Below are 17395 nucleotides of genomic sequence, written 5' to 3'. Positions count from 1 at the left end.
TACACAACTCTAATTTTCTCTGATGTGAATAAGATTCGCAGTTCCAACGAAAAAAAAAAGTCTTATGGGCCCGGTTTTGCAGCACAATGTCCTTTTTTATCATTAGCCAACGAGTTGCACGATTTCTATCCCAAAAAAAAAAAAAAAAACAAAAACAAAAACAAAAAACGAGTTGCACGAATCACCAACATAATTCTCAATAAAAAAAAAGTATAAATATATGCAACTGATATCACAGGTGTTATCTATTTTTCTTTTTTTCCCTGGATGTGTGTGCTTTCTCATTTAAGTTGACAGGTTCCCTCTTCCTTTTTTTTAAGGCAAAAAGGTTGTAGATCCCTTACTTAATTTGGTAAAAAAAAATGGCTTTAAATTCGGACAAAACATATGGAATATTAGCTTAATTAAACTCCAAGTTATTCCCAATTTTTTTTTAAAAAATAAAAAATAAAACACCAAGTCTTATGGGTCCTGTTATCAAAAAAAAAAAAAAAAAAAGTCTTATGGGCCCTGTTAAGGCTAAGGCCTGTTTGGTTCTCCTTTGTAATTTTCTCGAATATGTTAGGACCACATAAATATGCGCAATTTTATACCACAACTCGTCATATGGTGAGTTATGATCGGTAAAAATATGTTAGTGAACAATATATAGACTGATAGACATACACCTTTACTATTTATAACTCATGGCACAAAATTATTCCCAATTACGTAATACACAACTCTAAATTTTCTCTGATGTGAATAAGATTTGCAGTTCCAACGAAAAAAAAAAAAAAAAAAAAAAAAAAAAAAAAAAAGAAGAAGAAGAGAGTCTTATGGGCCCGGTTTTGCAGCACAATGTCCTTTTTTATCATTTGCCAACGAGTTGCACGATTTCTATGCCCAAAAAAAAAAAAAACACAAAAACAAAAAACGAGTTGCACGAATCACCAATATAATTCTCATAAAAAAAAAAAAAAAAGTATAAATATACTGGTAGGTTTCACCTTCCCATTCACCTTGGACGGTAGCGACATCACCTCAGAATTCAGAAATCTCAAGATTCTCAACCTGGTAGCGACTAGGAGGCCAGAAATTTTTTTCAAGTAAGTAGAACCATTTATTTATTTTTTCAAACGAATTTTTTGCGTCAACTTGGTACAAGATACATACAACGACCGTCATGGCTTCCAACAAATGGTAATAATTCCTTATACATCGAACTCACCAACTAAGCCCATCTCTGAAAACTCTACCCTTCCCTTCAGAAGTTAAAAGACTTTTGATCATTGTGCACTCTTGGTATAATGGTCATTCCACAAGTATATATAAGTGATCGTGGTATGTGAGGGGTGAGGGTTAAGCGGTCAAGAGCCCAGAGTTCAAGTTTTTAGGAAAGAGTTTCATACACATATTCACTTAAATTATACTAGAATATAACTTTTCTCTTGTATATGAAAATAAAAAATAAAAAATAAAAAATAAAAAGTTATTATTTTTATTTATTTATTTATTTATTTTTTATGGCTCCATCCAATGCCCTTTTACAATCTGTGTGGACAAAACCTTAGTATCTAATCCTGACTTCACATCTTGGAAATGTTAAGACCAACTTCTTATGATTCTTCTAATTTCATCATTGTTTGAGGAAATCCTTCCTCTCGTTACAAAACTGATCCCATTCAATACAGTTTGAGGCTTAAGGCGGTAATTTTAAATGGATCTTTTCATATTTAAATAATATTTTTAAAAAATATAGTTTATTAACAATCAATTTAATTAAGGTTTTTTATTATAATTTTTTATTTAGGATTTATAATTCTTATTTTTTAATATGATTAATTCAAGTGATGATGCTAGAGCTTTACAAATTTTACTACATAGGCCTTACAAATTGGCGTGTTATCAATAAGAAAAAAAAAATGATTCAAACATTCATTTATTATTTATTATATTATTTAAGTGGCACAAATTATATTTTTGCTACATTAATTTGTAAGGTTTTTTTTTTTTTTTTTAGTGAAATTTATAGTAGATTTAGCATTTTTATTCACTCAATGGTATTTGGTTAGGTTTCTATTAATCAGTAATTTTGTTTTGGAGGGGGGGGGGGGTGCTAGAACTACTAATATAAATTTTACTATAAAATGCTTACAAATTGATGTGGTAACAAATATAATTGGTGGCACTTCAACGGAATAAGAAATTATTATTTAAATTAAATATTATCATTAGTGACACATTAATTTGTAAGACCTATATAAAAAATTTATAGTTTTTCTAATATTACTTACCTTTTGGAGCCCTTATCAAGTGTGGAGAAAAAGAGAAAAAAGAAAAAAAGCACAGTTCACATTTTGTTATAAAAAAAAATACATAAACCCCTTCAATTTAGTTGGGGACCGGTCCTAGGCCTAGACCATGGCCCAAGTTGCTTAGGCCTAGGAGCTGTCATTTCTCGTTATTGGGCTCACTTCCTTTCATCAAATCTTAGCCACCCTTGAGTTATCACTTGTCTCTGCCTCCAAGGCTCCAACTATTACTCTAACTCAACTTCAACCTACACAGGTGTGAGTGGTTTTTACTTTTTAGTGTGAAATTTGTGATTTTACGTTTTCTGTCCCATGACCAAGCAGCTAACTATGAACACTCTTACAATCTTTTGTCCTTTATTTTTTTTGTTTTATTTAATACTCTACTAATTTTAACTTTATGTGTACTCTTCTTTACCTTCTTTATATAATGAACATAGTTTGAAATGATAAAAAATAAAAAATAAAAAACAGATACGTGGTATACCGCAATTTAGAAAAGTATAAAGTGGAATATAAAAAGTAGAAAAAATTATTTATATTCAAATTTTTCTAGTCTTTGTTATTTGAAAAAGGGAGATCTATGGGTATGTTTGAGGTTTAGGTTTTGGTGTACTTTTTGACACTTCTGTACTCTCTCATATATTGTTGTTAGTAAATTTTTTTACTTTGATGCTGCTCGTAGATATAAGCTTAAGGTTGAATTTATGTAAATTTTTTTGTTCTTTGTGTGATTTTCTAATTTTTTTATTTTATTTTTATTTTACACAAACCCGCTATTATGATGACACACACAATAAATAGGTATCAAAACTTTCATATCTCAACAAATTGTTCCACAAAACTAATCCTAATTATTTCCGTCCATTTTTCATCTTCATTATTCCTATAGTAGATGGGTTCATTTGTCCGGTCTATCAAAAGAGAATGGGCTAACTTGGAAGGTAAATTTGAAAGCTTTATTGAAGAACACGGGGCGGAGCTTCTCGTTAAATACCAACACATTCTCTTGGGCGACCTATATAGAAGATTGTTTCAAAGTGCAGTGAAAGGTGAATGGGATGAAGTCGTTAAATTATGTGAAAAAGAACATAATGCTTTCAATGTCCAGATCACCAGGTCAGAAGACACGATATTCCACCTAGCTGCCTACAATAAACTCGAAGAGGAATTTGAAAGACTTTTAAACTTATTGGGCGGGGTAGAAGAGATTGAGTTTGAGATTGATATCGCACGGAGTTCTTTAGGATTGGTAAACATGAATAAAGATACCGCTCTCCACATTGCAGCATCAGTGGGGAGTATGAGGATGTGTACCAGAATCATTGATACCGCAAAATCAACAGAGTTACTAGGTTATCGTAACAAAGATGGTGAGACCCCTCTCTTCTCAGCAGTACTTCATGGTCATAAAGATGTTTTCCTTTACTTCCATTCTATCTGCGGCCCCGAAATAGGCTATGATTACTGTAAAAAGGAAGATGGTGAGAATATTCTCCACTATGCCATTACCGAAGAATACTATGGTGAGTATCTACTTAGATACGGTATCTTTGATGTAATGCATTTAGTTCCTCAATTGAATTTAAATTCCTGGTTAAATTGATCAATAAAATACAAATAGTATTATTTTTTTCAAAGACAAGTAAATTTAATGCAACTAAGTGTTTGTATTGAATTAAAGAATCTAATTAATGTACCATACTTTAAGTTTACCTATTTTGCTTAATCTCTGTTTGTTTTTGTTTTTATTTTTATTTTTTTAATATTATTTTGCTTCAAAGTCTTGCTTAATCTCTGTTGAATTATGCTACAAGTTAGTAAATAGTTAAATGTAACAACATAATTGATGAGAATTGGCAAGTTTGTGCAATAGGTTGTTAAGGATCCTCTCCGTTTGAAATATATACATTTCATGGTTCTGGCTTTTGATAAAATATTTCAAACTGTCTAAATAACTATATTGTTAAATTTAGGAAATAAAATCTTAACTATGTTATAGATTGAAGATTCTCAAATTGCAGTGAAATGGAGAGATCTATTCAATGTGAGAATTGCTGGAAATGAATTATATATTAATTAAGTTGTATATTGTTGTTATGATCGGCAGATTTGTCCCTAGTAATACTTCGCCTATATGGAGATTTTGTAAACCTTGCCAATAAGGATGGCATGACCCCTCTCCATCTCCTAGCAAGTAAGCCTTCCGCCTTCAAAAGTGGCTGTGATCTTGAATGGTTTGAAAATTACCTGTATCACTGTAAGTATACTGTAAAATTTTCTTCATTGGTAGTGCATCTCAAGTCACTGATTTTGTCTTTCATTTGCTTCTACTCCCTGTTTTAATATTGGATTACATAAGGCATAGTTGGAGAAAAAATTTGATTAGTATCAAAGAATGAACTTATTAACTAAGAAGTACGGACATGGATACAGTACAAGTAAGACGCAATGACATGCAGGGACGGAACCAGGATTCATACCTGGGGGGGCCAAAGGTTAAAACCAAAAAAAAATTTATGAAAATAAAACCTAACATCTATTTCATATTCAACAAAATACTACCTACAAAATAAGTATTCCTTAAACATTTCATATTATAAAACACATCAACAAAGTATAACATACAAAATAAGTGTTGCTTATTTTGTGTGTGATTTTTGTTTAGTCTATATTTATTTATTTTTATCTTGGTTTTGTAGTTAAAGGGGCATGAATTTTATTTATTTATTTATTTTCTTGTAGGTCAATATCTAAATATTTTAGAGGATGAGAGACAAATATATATATAAGGGCAAATCTATTTTTTTATACTAGTTTTTTTTTTTTTTTAATTGGGGGGGGGGGGGGGGGGGGGCAATGGCCCCCCTCTTGCATAGTGTAGGTCCGTCCCTGATGACATGAGTAATTTTTTAAAAATTATAACATGACATAGCAGTTACAATACCACGGATATGACACCCCAAATAAAGAGTTTGTGTTTCCTAGTTTACCAACCTTTTCAGAACTCAAGTTCCTCTGAATTTTCATTTTCATTTCTTTCTAATTAACTATATAAGGTGTTTGCGGTGCGGTTTGGTGCGATTTGGGGCCATTTTAAGTACCACACTATGTGGTACGGTTTGGCTAAAACTTTAACCGCACCGCACTTCAGTTTTGCGGTTACATGTGCAGTTCATTGTGGTATAGAAGGTGCAGTTTGGTAAGTTTTTGGATGATATATTTTTCAAAATATCATGACCAATTTCTAGTCTATTATTAATTCATGACAATATGACACTAATTTAAAAGAATATAACACGTGTAACAAAAAAAGTAACACAAATATGTACAAGACAAAAAAATAATCATAACAAACTGACAGTAAATCAAAGGTACTACAAATATATACCCAAAAAAAAAAAAAAAAAACATAAAACTTTTGAACTTTTGATTTATGAGAATAAGTATGAGAAGTGAATGAGATTTTGAACTTTTGATTTTGTATTTAATCAAAACAAAATCATTTTTAATGTGAAATTGGTGCAATGCGGTGTGGTTTTGTGTAGTTTTCTTATCATAAAACTGTACTCCACACTGTATCGTGTGATGCGGTGCAGTTACTTCATTTTGCGAGCAGTTTTGGTTAGTTTTAGTGTGATCATGCAGTTTGGTGAACACCTATATAGATTCAAGTTGCAGCTGGTATAATTTTAAGCAATGTTACACCACTGAATATTTTTTAATTGGATGTGAATTTTGACAAATTTACCGTTAGATTAGATTATCTTCATTTATTCTCCATGCTTGCAAAATTTTAAGATGATAAAATATTAATAGTCATATCATCAATCAATTGTTTAAATTCAAGTTTTTGTAGTTTAAAATAATGCATGAAAGATGAGTTTATAGATCGAAAGGTAAATAACATCTAATTAACATGAAAATTGTCATGAATGTTAAGAACATATAATTCAACAGTGGGATTTCAAAATATGAATTCTACAATAAGTTATTGGGTGGTGTAACATTGTTTAGAGTTATACCAAGTGTAACTTGAACCCGACCCATTTCTCTCTCTCTGTATATATATATGAAGAGAGACAGAGAGGAGGGGGGTGTTAATTATTATTCATTTCTGTAATTTAGTTGTTTTGGCATGTGAATTGAATCTTTTATAGTTCACCTTAAACACAATTTAGTTGTTTTATGCATTGCTGTAATTTAGTTGTATGACCTTCATTAAACAAAATTTGAACTTTCCATATGCAAAAAGTAAATTTGGTAAGCCTACATGCTCTCACTCTCCATACGTCTTAATATTCTTGAAAATAAATAAATTTGGTAAGAAATAACTAGGAGAAAGTAGGGGTGTAAAAATAATCTACCAATCGAATGAACCGACTGAAATTTTGGCCATGTGATCTCTAGTTCAAGCCTTCACTTGCTAAATTTTTTAAACCCTAGCATACCTCTTTTCTTTTCTTCGAGCCACCCCCTTCTCGGTGTTTATCTAACTAGTTTTTTAGTGCTCAAATTAGTTTGAAGTATAGTTTACTTGAATTTTTTTTTTAAAAACAAAAGTGACTCACTAGGACGAATTGAAATAGTTGATAACATTTAGAGTTTTACACAAAATTTTAAATGACCAATTTTAATGGAAATTGGGTAATTTATTTTTAGAAGATGGAAATTGGGTAATTTGATTGAAAGGATCTATAATATTTTCATTTTCCATTTGCGATTTGCGATTTACCTTGAAACTAAGCTGCTTTCATTTCAGCATTTGTCTCAACTGATGACAAACGGGAACTAATTAGGAAAGCAGATCATGAAGAGAACCTTGAAAGACCACAAGTTACAGATGGAGGTAGACACCAAAGCGAGATATGTTTAAACACACACATCACAATGTGATACACCCCCCCCCCCCCCCCCACCCCCAAAAAAAAAAAAGAAAAAAAAAAACGTACATTAACATAAGTTTGTTCAAGTAGTTAGGGGAAAAAAAAATTGGTGTCCCTGACTTGAGCTTATATAGTTATTGGTCTGCTAAAGACAATGATATTATTAAACGGAATGATATTAGGTTAATTCTCTTTTAGTATAGGACATCCATGATCCATCACATTTGATTGTATATTATTATCACATGTGCCCCTAAACTTTATCTCGAGAAAAAGCTATAGTACAGGTACCAACTTATATCAGTTACTAAATGGATTGACACGGATCAATTATATCCTTTTGTACTGTAGGAGACCCATCACCCAATGAAGTCCAATTCCAAAGGCATCTATCACAACTTCTACCTAATTACACAACCTTTTACCATCCATTATTTCTGTTCTGTTATTTATATGTATGTTTGTCAACGCATTGAAATGCGGGTTATTGTTAATTCAGAGTGGACATTAGAGGTCAAATTTTATGGTATCTATGCAGAAAAAAAATTTATGTATTAAACTATTATTGACACTTTCATTTAAGATATGATTTATAACTGAACCCCTTTTTCATTTTCAGCATTTAGCCGAAAATGCGCATGGATGGAAGCTGATATAGAGAATCCCGAAAGACCCCAACAAGGAGGTAGATATATATATATATATATATATATTTTTTTTTTGAGAAATAACAAAGAGGTAGATATCAAATCTAGAAATTTATACACCATAATATTTTACAAGGCAAAAAAAAAAAAAAAAAAAAAAAAAAAAAAGAGAAAGAGAGGAAGATGTTTGCACTAATTGTATGAGCATGTTTAAAATGTTTGAGAAAATAGCTATTTTATAGATAACAAAATTTGACAATATTTTTTCAACAAATTAAAATGTCAGTGAATAATATATATATATATATATATATACCGAAATTTAACCCAAATCAAAATAAAAGTATTATAAAAATCTTGTCAGGTTTTGTTATGTACTAGCTAGATTCTCTCCAAAAAAAAAAAAAAAAAAAAAGCTATAGCGCACAGGCTCATTTGAGTCGTTCCACTTGAGCTTTTGTTGCTATTTGTCTATTTAAGAGTTACTAAATGAATTGATATGGATCAATTATCCTTTTTGTACTGTAGGAGACCCATCACCCAATGGAGTTCAAGGGCATCAATCACAGTTTCCACCTAATTACAGAACCTGCAGCTTTTCGTTTGCAGAACTTGTCTCCAAGGTAGTGCAATATATATTTGGTATCCATACGCCATCCATTATTTTCTGTTCTATTATTCAATTGCTTAACAAACATGTGTGTGTGCGTCACATTAACTTGATCACATTGGTTGTATATACGTGTTTAGGATATTCGGAGATAAAAAAGAAGGTAAGTGTGATGAGGGTGAGGCACACATGGTCAATTCTGATCTTGGATGAAATGCTACAATACACTACAATGTATCAGCATAAACCAGGCAGTGATTTGTTGGAAAAGGATATGGATTCAATTATAAATGTTTTATGCCCAAAAAACCCCAACTGTAAAATATCTGGTGAGCCATCAGATCGTTGTGAAGATTGGATAAATGAAGTCGAAGGTGACGTGCGGTGTCGCATTCCAATCGGTAATTATCCAATCCTAGCCTATTCTACCCTAATTTTTTTAACAAATATTTTTCGAAAAATGGAAGAGAAATTATTAAGTACGCTCAAAAGTACAACGTGGCCATGATACTTTTTCTCCCACATAATAATACTTTCCACTAATTAGATTTTTGATAAAATATACTATTTATGTGAGAAAATAACGCAGCATATCGTTTTATTCTAAAAGTACTTTATAATTTTTGAAAAAAGAAAAAAAATAGTTTTGTTTAAAACTGGGTAAAATTTTATTGCCTTACGCAGAGGAAGAGCAAGAAAAGATAAGAAAAGAGCTTCAAAGTGTTAGAAATTCCTTTCTAACTTCGGCGAAGCCAGCAAAAAGTGCAACACCCATACTAATGGCAGCAAAAAATGGAATTACGGAAATGGTTGAGAAAATCCTCGAACGTTATCTAGTTGCCATGTATGATGTGGATGAAAAGAAGAAGAACATAGTGCTATTGGCGGTGGAGCATAAGCAACCCCGTGTATTCGAGCTCTTACTCTCACTCAAGAAGAAGGGTACTATAAAAAACAGCCTATTCTGTGAAGTGGATAATGATGGGAATAGTGCTTCGCATCTTGCTGCAACGAAAACAGATTTTATTTGGCCAGTTCCTGGAGCTGCATCCCAAATGCAATGGGATATCAAATGGTATGAGGTATGAGCCCAAAACAGAGCACACCTTTCTTGATCATTGATTTCCTGCCCCCTCGAGTATCTTTAATCATGCTTCGATATAATTTGAGTATGGAGGCACGGGATTTTTTTTCTCTCTCTATAAAAATATAATTAGATATATCATTAATATTTTCAATATTTTTAATGTTTTTCATTGAATTTATCAAGATATACTTATAAAAATTTAATTAATATTTTAAACATTAATATTTAAAATATATATATATATATACACACAAATAAAAGAAGAACTATCTAAAATATACTACAAATTAAAATGTTGAACAATTGAATTTGATTTATTAAAGGCACAATTGTTGCTAATCTTAACAGTATAATGACACTAGACTCAAACTCTATAAGTAAAAATTGGTTCATATAAAACTAAGCTAATAATAAAAAAAATTATTTTTTTGCATCAATTGATTGTATACCAAAATATATGAAAAAAAAAAAAAAAACTAGTTTTCTTAAATGTGATTTATGATAATAAGTTTATATAGAGGGAAGAAAAACAAATTGATGGTGAATTTTTTTAAGAGACATGCTTTTAGAGAAGAAGAGGTTTGATGACATGGTTATGATCCTTGACCGTCTTGAAATTTTTGCAAATATGGAGAACATACAAAAATAATATAATCCAATGCTGACTTTGTCGAAATTCGTATCTAATTAAATATTGAATGGTATAATATTATTTAAAGTTACATCAAATGTAACTTGAACTCATCTCTCTCTCTCTCTCTCTCCACACACACACGCACAAATTTGTGAAATTTGGAAAAAAAAAAAATTTGTTTATGCAATTATATCTTATACTTGAAATATTAATTATAGGCTAAAATGCAAAATGTATCTTCTAAATTTGATTGAAATTCATTTTAGTCATTTAACTTCACTTTCATTTAATCGGGTTATTTAAGTTTCAAAGTTATTCAATTCAAGCATTTTGTCTAATTTCATTAAAAAAATTGCCGCAATTAACTAATGAAAAAAGATTTTATGAAAAAAAGTTCTTACATAAAAAAATTTATAAAATAATTTTATTAATTTCATAAATTTTTTTCCTGTGAAAATAAATTTTGAAAACCAAAAAGTGCCAATCGAGTTAAACTACAAGTCTTTTCCCCAATTTTGAAAACCTTGTTGATAGGTCTTTGGTTAAGTATACAACCACAGATAGTGTAAAAGAATAACCATGCCTCTTCCTGTTTTTTCTTTTCATTTTTGAAATGCAGTACATAAAAAAATCCATAGAACCGAGGTTCCTCCTTCTCTGCAACAAGCATGGCGATACCCCAGAGGAGGTTTTCACAAATAACCACAAGGAACTTGTTAAAATGGGCGGGGATTGGCTAACCAGCACATCAAATGCGTGCTCTGTCGTAGCAGGTCTCTTTGTCACAACTACCTTTACCATGTCAACCACTGTGCCTGATGGTGTCAAAGAAGACAAACACAAGCAGGCATCCAAAATGTTAGCTGGTTCATCTTTTGTCTCCTTCTGCACTTCACTCATAGCAGTGGTCATGTTCCTTGCGATTCTCACATCTGGGTACAGAGAAAGAGATTTTCGCTGGACTTTACTGGTGAAACTTTTGGTGGGTTTAACAGCATTTTACTTGTCTATCGCTTCCACCTTGATATCTTTCTCCACTGGACATTTTTTCGTCTTCACGAATCAACTGAATTCTGCAGCTTCCTCGTTGTATGTAGTGATTTGCTTGCTGCTTATAACATTATTTGCTGTCACACAGCTTCCGCTGTACTTTCATTTGTTGTGGGCTACCTTCAAGAAGGTGCCACAACCAAGGTATAGGTTGATCCCTCGCTGGCCATATGGTAAAGATTAACTAGTATTTACGTTCCTACCTTTTTCAAGAGAGAGTTGGTTTGAGTTATTGATTAATGAACTCGTTTACACTTTCTCCAAATAATATTGATGCAGCGGACTTGTATTGTATTTCTGTTCTATATATTGCAATATAGTAACACATTTATCTGTGGTGAATTAAATGTATTTACCTTATTATCTAAATTTTATTTTCTAGAGTTCACAGTTTTTCAATTATCATCATTAGGACTGATATTGAGTCGGGTCGGGTCGAGTTTATTGTGACCCGAAACCCAACCCGATAGAAATCGGGTTTGACTGCCTGAAACCCAACCCGACCCGAAAAATCGAGTCTGTAATCGGGTCGGTTTTTTTGGGTCTCGGGTCGGGTCTCAAGTTGGACCTTTTTTTTTTTTTTATAAATTTACTACTGCTTGTTAAACGGGAAGTAAGGGTTGCTATTGGGTCATCTCTAGTTCAGTTCTTGGATATTTTGTTTGACTGTTTAGATTTTCCTATCCTTGCCTAAAGTGGGTCATTTCTTTTGAATGAATTTGCTCATTCATCAAAAACTAAAAAAAAAAATAAAAAATCATTCCTGGGTTTTAAGATTAGTATTGTCCTAAGCAAATTGGCAACAACAAAAAACGAAATTTACATATCAATAAAATTGCATGGTCCATCTCCAATTACCCATTAAGGAAATTGAAGTGTGACTTAACACATTGATAGGCCACAAATTGAATGACTCCTTGTGATAGAAATTAATTAATTAATTAGCTAAGTTATTAATTAATCAATTTATCATGCAAACACGTGGTAGCACAAGCAAATCACCAATAAACTAAATATGCAGCAGAAAATAAATAACACGGTTATTTGTTTACGAATGGGGAAAATCTAACGGCAAAAACCCCACCGGGAGATTTTCAAGTCACCACTCCCGAAACTCCACTATTATCACAACAAGCGATTACAAGTAAAGGAATCCATGTATCTTACCAACCTACAGTTAAACCCTTACCCCAATACCCAATTGGACTTATTCTGTAGTGATAGTCCCCCTTTCAGATGCACGACTCCCAGTACTTAACTAACCAATTGTACGGATCCCAGTACGTGACTTTAATCACCAACTAAGAAGGTTGTTGGTTGCAAAGTTCTTCAGTTCATCCACACGATGAAGATCAAGAAGATGCTTGATCACAAAACCCTACAGTGCACATACACAGCAACTTCTTCAAGAGAAAGAGATGAATTAGGGCAATAATTTCGTCTTTGGTCACAATTTACTTGAACAAAATTTGCTTAAAACTTGTGCAACTTGTGAACACTTTGACGGCCCTTAAACTGATCATTTTATATGTCTAGGGTTAGGAGAAAAGAAAGCCCAAAGACACATTCATGGATCCCAAGAAAATCAGATTGGAATTTTGACAATCTTAAATCTCGACAGATAGGAGGTGTCGAGCACACCGAATGAAGAACAGCTTCCTTAAACTCGATAGATGTAGCTGTCGAGCTAGCTGTCGAGTTTTAATGATTTTGCACTCTGAACTTGTTTTCTTGAATAGACTTGAAAGTTTCAATACTTGATCTTGAAACAAGGTTTCTTGAAGTATTTAAAACATCCTAAAACTACCCAAATACAAGTAAAGTGATTTTGTCCAAGGATAAGCTAATTACATAAAATCATGACATATGTTCTTAACATGTGAAACACATATGTCCTAACAATCTCCCCCTTTGGCAATCCGTGACAAAACCACAACAAACAAATGAACATATGAGAGAAGTCATAAATCACTCAACTCATATTCACTTGTTGAATACAATAAAATCTATCCTAACACAAACTCTTGAAAAAATTTGCAAGAAGAGAGTTTATGGCAAGTAGACTTTGACAACCTGTATTTCTGAAACACTTTAAACAAAACTCATCAAGGTATCTTTGTGTGAAATAGAAATAATAGATTGCATACAAGTATAAAAAACATGTGTATAAAGTGAGAAAAGAAACAACACATGAAGGGGTAAGTGAAAGAAAAACATATATCAATATAAAGAAAGAAATAAGTACAATGTATGTCTATAAATGGTCACAAGACCTCATGTACAAGAGTAATGTATCTAAAAAGAAAGAAAAAAAAAAGATACATACTATCCTCACTATATCTCTTAAAATGTATCAACACTCCCCCTAACAAAATGGTCCTATACTAACTCTCCCCCTAAGATGGACTACTCTCATACCAAAACTACTTCCTCTTTTTGTCATGAATGACAAAGGGTAAAAGTGTCAAGTGGACATCTCATCGATAGAGCTAGCATCTCCATCAGCATCATCTGAAGCATCATCATCATCATCACCATCATCATCATCCTCATCCTCAGAAGCAGAAGCCACGGGAGAAGGTGGTGAAGGAGTAGCCTCAGGAGCAAAACCACCCATGGACGCCTATCGTCGTGCAATACGACCGACACGAACGTTCACCTGATACAACTCTGTAGAGAGTGTATCGAGACGAGCATCCATGCACTGCAGCTGTGCTATGATATCTCCTAGAGGCACATCACCCGAAGAAAAAGGAGGAGCCGATATGGATGGAGCCGAATGGGATGGAGCCGAATGGGAGGAAGGAGCTGCTGAATCCGACTGCTGCGATCGAAGCTGGGTCTCACTACGATTAACAGTAGCGTAATTTATGGCACACATGACGGTAAAATGGCCGGAAGAGGGAAAAGGAATGGAAAAATGGCATAAGATCCTCGTGATAGCGAAAGGAAAGATGAGCTTATCATGGGACGCCGAATCTAGATGAACATCTATAATAGACAGAATGAAATAAGAAGGGAAGTCTTTGGTAAGATGCTCAAGAAGAGACAACAAAAATCAAGCATGAGGCTCTGTGATGGAGTTATAGTGAGAGAGGGGATGCAAAACAAAAGTCATGACCATGTTCATGAATCTAGGACCTTTAGCAAAAGGTCCACATGGTGTAAAAAGACACTCACCCCAAGAAGAAGGGCACTCAGAAAAAGCAGACATAAGCTCATCCCTGGACACAGTCCTCAGACCCTCACAACTAGGATAGTCAGGAAACTCTATCCTAGGGACTCGAAGTACATCCGTAACCAATTGTGGTGTGATAGGGATGCACGTACCTCGAATGGCGAATGAAGAAAAGAGGTACTAACCGATCAATCCCGTGCATGTTGGAGTAAAACTCCTGGATAAGCACGAGAGGACAGGTGATTGGGATGTCACATATTGACTTCCATCCCCTACTGTGAATGACAAAGGGAAGGTTGGTGTCTGCAAAATCCATCAAGATGACTTGGCATTCCAAATGAATGCTCATCTAGAAAAGTTCTTCGAAAATTCCTTAAAGGCATCGTCATCACGGAACCGGATATGAGATAGGGTAGGATCAGACGAAGAAGAAGCACCAGAACGAAGAGGGTTCCGGACTGGAGTGGATTTATGTTTAGGTGCCATAGACACGACTAACGTAAACTAACAGAGAGGGAGAGAAAGAATGACAATAAAAAAAGTCCCAAACATTTTCAAATATATCAAATATATTGAAAAGAAGTACGTATGCATGAGAAATGCATGAACATGTGACATGCAAAGGAAATTGCATCATGGGCTCAACCTAATCCAAACCTATCAGCACACAAACATATAGGATACATCTAAATGCATGGCAATACCATTATAATGCTAATGTGATGCAATGTTTGAGGTTTTAAACACATTTAAGTGAAAACCCAACCCAAAATTTTAATGAAAGCTCATCAATTTTGAAAATCCCCAAAAATTTTCAAAATCCCCAAATCTTAGGTTTCAAAACATGAAATGCATGAATGAGAAAGGATTAGAAGCTTACCAAGTGAAGAAAAACTTGAAAAACCTTGTAAAATCCTTGAGAACCAAGATTGGAGTGTTTTTGGAAGAGAAACAGAGAAGTATCAAGAAAGAGATCGATGGAAATGAGAACCGGATGGCGTAGAGGCCTTATATAGGAAAGCCAGTAAATTCGATAGATGTAGGTATCAAGAGGTATCGAGCGATCTGTCAAGGAGGTGTCGAGGAAATGCTCATCGACAGCTAAGGTGTTGAGGAGGTATCAAGGATCAACTCACCAGAATTAAGAACAGAAGCTCGAGCGATCCACCAGGTGTCGAGAAGCTATCAAGCATACATACCCAATCTCGATTGATCCATCAAGTATCAAGGCGCAGGTGAGATTGCGATAAGAAAAAGCTTTAGGAAGCTCAACAGATAGCCAGCTATCAAGGAGGTATCGAGGAGGTGTGGGGCCAACTTTTAAAAACAGTTTTTCAAGATATGAAAAACACATACATGAATGCAATCCAACATGTAACTTAACCAACGATCCAATTAACATATTAAGCTCTCAAATGAAAATTTAAGTACATGGATATCCAAAAACACACACACACACTAAACAAGTCTAACCAATTTTATATTTCAAAAACAAGTCAAGACAGTTTAGTGAGCATACATTAATACATGTAAAACCTCATGATGGCCAAATCACATTGTACCTGTACATGTATCAAGAATAGTAAAGAATATTGCGTGTTGTGTGTGAAAAACATCGCAAAATTACATAAGTGTATGCATGTTATGACGATTTGAGATATGAGAAAATCACTTTAACTCACACACAATCATAACTACTTAATGGGGACTATCACCTTTGAGGTACATCCTATAACTCCCACATCTCCTAAAATACATGCTTGCAATCATATTTAAAGCATTTTTGATCTTTTTGCTTTTGATTTTTCTTTACATATTTTTCTTTTAAGCATATCATGCATGAGCTTATAAAAGAGAGAAAAGAAATACCCAATGATGTTTGACATTCAAATTTTGTTATGCCTAAGTACACAAATGTCATTGACACTGCACTTTTGCTATGCTGAAGTATACACGTGTCATATTATGATTGGCAGGCAACAATGGTGAGATGGTTATATATGCCTTTCTCTCAAGATTTTTTATTTCTTCCCATAAAAAAGAGTGATATGCGTGTTAAGTTTAAGAGACAACCTAATCGTACTCATCATAAATACGAGTCACAAAGCTCACTTGCTTAGTTGCGCATAGAGATGCTCATCTGAGCTACAAATGATACAAAGTTTAAAAGATTTTGTTTCAATGGCCATCCAAGGTACACAAGTACCAATGTACATAAAACACACACTGTTTTTGTATTTTCTGATTTTTCAATTTTTATTTTTATTTTTATATGAAAAAACAAAACAAGCAAAAACTGAAAAATAACCAAACAAAAACATGTTAAACAACCAAAGTATAAAAACTAGACTGACTCAAAACATGAAAGCAAAACACATAAGTAATGCACACACACAAACAAGAAGAGAGAGAGAAAAGTGACAGAATCACTTGGACCCTTTTTCTTTCAATACCTTGGAAGAACCTTTCCGTCTAGCAAACCCTTGAACCGACGATGAAGGGGAAGAATTAAAACCGTTCAAGTTCGAAAGGAACATGTGGGCTTTGAGAAGATCTCTAAGGGGAGCAAAAGATGATTAAAGCTGATTTTGGTTGCCAGATGCTATCATGTCGTTGCTCTGTTGAGTAGCAAGCCACTTGTAGCAACTTGGTCGAGTATGACCGGAAGCTCCACAATGATGATAGAGATGCTACTTCTTTTGTTTAGGCTTTTGAGAGTTAGCCTTCTTAGCCCTAGGGTTTTTAACATCTTTCTTTTCAAGCTTAGGAAGTGCTCCTAAGATAGATTTACCCTTGTCTATGTTCTCACTAACTAATTCAATTTTAATCTCATTGTTCTCAGTTTTAACATTATTAGCAGGAGGAACAAAAACAGTAGTACTAGAAGAAGTAGTATTAGAGGAAGAAAGTCCATATCCTAAACTTGTTCGATCTGAAGTAGATTTCTGAATGCTTAGCATCTCATCCAGCTTTGCACTTGAAGTCCTCTCCAATTGAGCTCTGACTTGA

At 33.4% G+C, this 17395-nt stretch overlaps 1 protein-coding gene across 4 annotated transcripts; it reads left to right on the top strand.

The window, feature by feature from the left end:
- The first annotated feature begins 1001 nt into the window (after positions 1–1001).
- LOC115979649 lies at positions 1002–11539 on the top strand. Of its 4 annotated transcripts, none has more exons than XM_031101704.1 (9): positions 1002–1088; positions 3190–3820; positions 4405–4554; positions 7057–7143; positions 7800–7865; positions 8356–8469; positions 8578–8838; positions 9122–9519; positions 10778–11539. In XM_031101704.1, the coding sequence occupies exons 2-9, from the start codon at positions 3190–3192 to the stop codon at positions 11390–11392; spliced, it is 2322 nt and encodes a 773-aa protein (XP_030957564.1). In that variant the 5' UTR covers positions 1002–1088; the 3' UTR covers positions 11393–11539. The 4 variants fall into 4 exon arrangements, with proteins under 4 accessions (XP_030957564.1, XP_030957565.1, XP_030957563.1 ...); XM_031101705.1 differs by having other exon boundaries at positions 1004–1088; positions 3187–3820; positions 4405–4491; XM_031101703.1 differs by having other exon boundaries at positions 1004–1088; positions 3187–3820.
- The last annotated feature ends 5856 nt before the right edge of the window (positions 11540–17395 follow it).

The sequence above is a fragment of the Quercus lobata genome, chromosome 3 (genome assembly GCF_001633185.2).
Source record: "Quercus lobata isolate SW786 chromosome 3, ValleyOak3.0 Primary Assembly, whole genome shotgun sequence".
NCBI lineage: Eukaryota > Viridiplantae > Streptophyta > Magnoliopsida > Fagales > Fagaceae > Quercus > Quercus lobata.
Note: the sequence above shows the minus strand (reverse complement) of the source record. Positions and strands in the feature narration are given on the sequence as shown.

Coding starts and splice junctions, on each gene's coding strand:
- LOC115979649 (XM_031101704.1), top strand. CDS start 3,190: ATGGGTTCATTTGTCCGGTCTATCAAAAGAGAATGGGCTAACTTGGAA. Junction 3,821..4,404: donor CATTACCGAAGAATACTATG/GTGAGTATCTAC, acceptor TATGATCGGCAG/ATTTGTCCCTAGTAATACTT. Junction 9,520..10,777: donor GGGATATCAAATGGTATGAG/GTATGAGCCCAA, acceptor TTTGAAATGCAG/TACATAAAAAAATCCATAGA.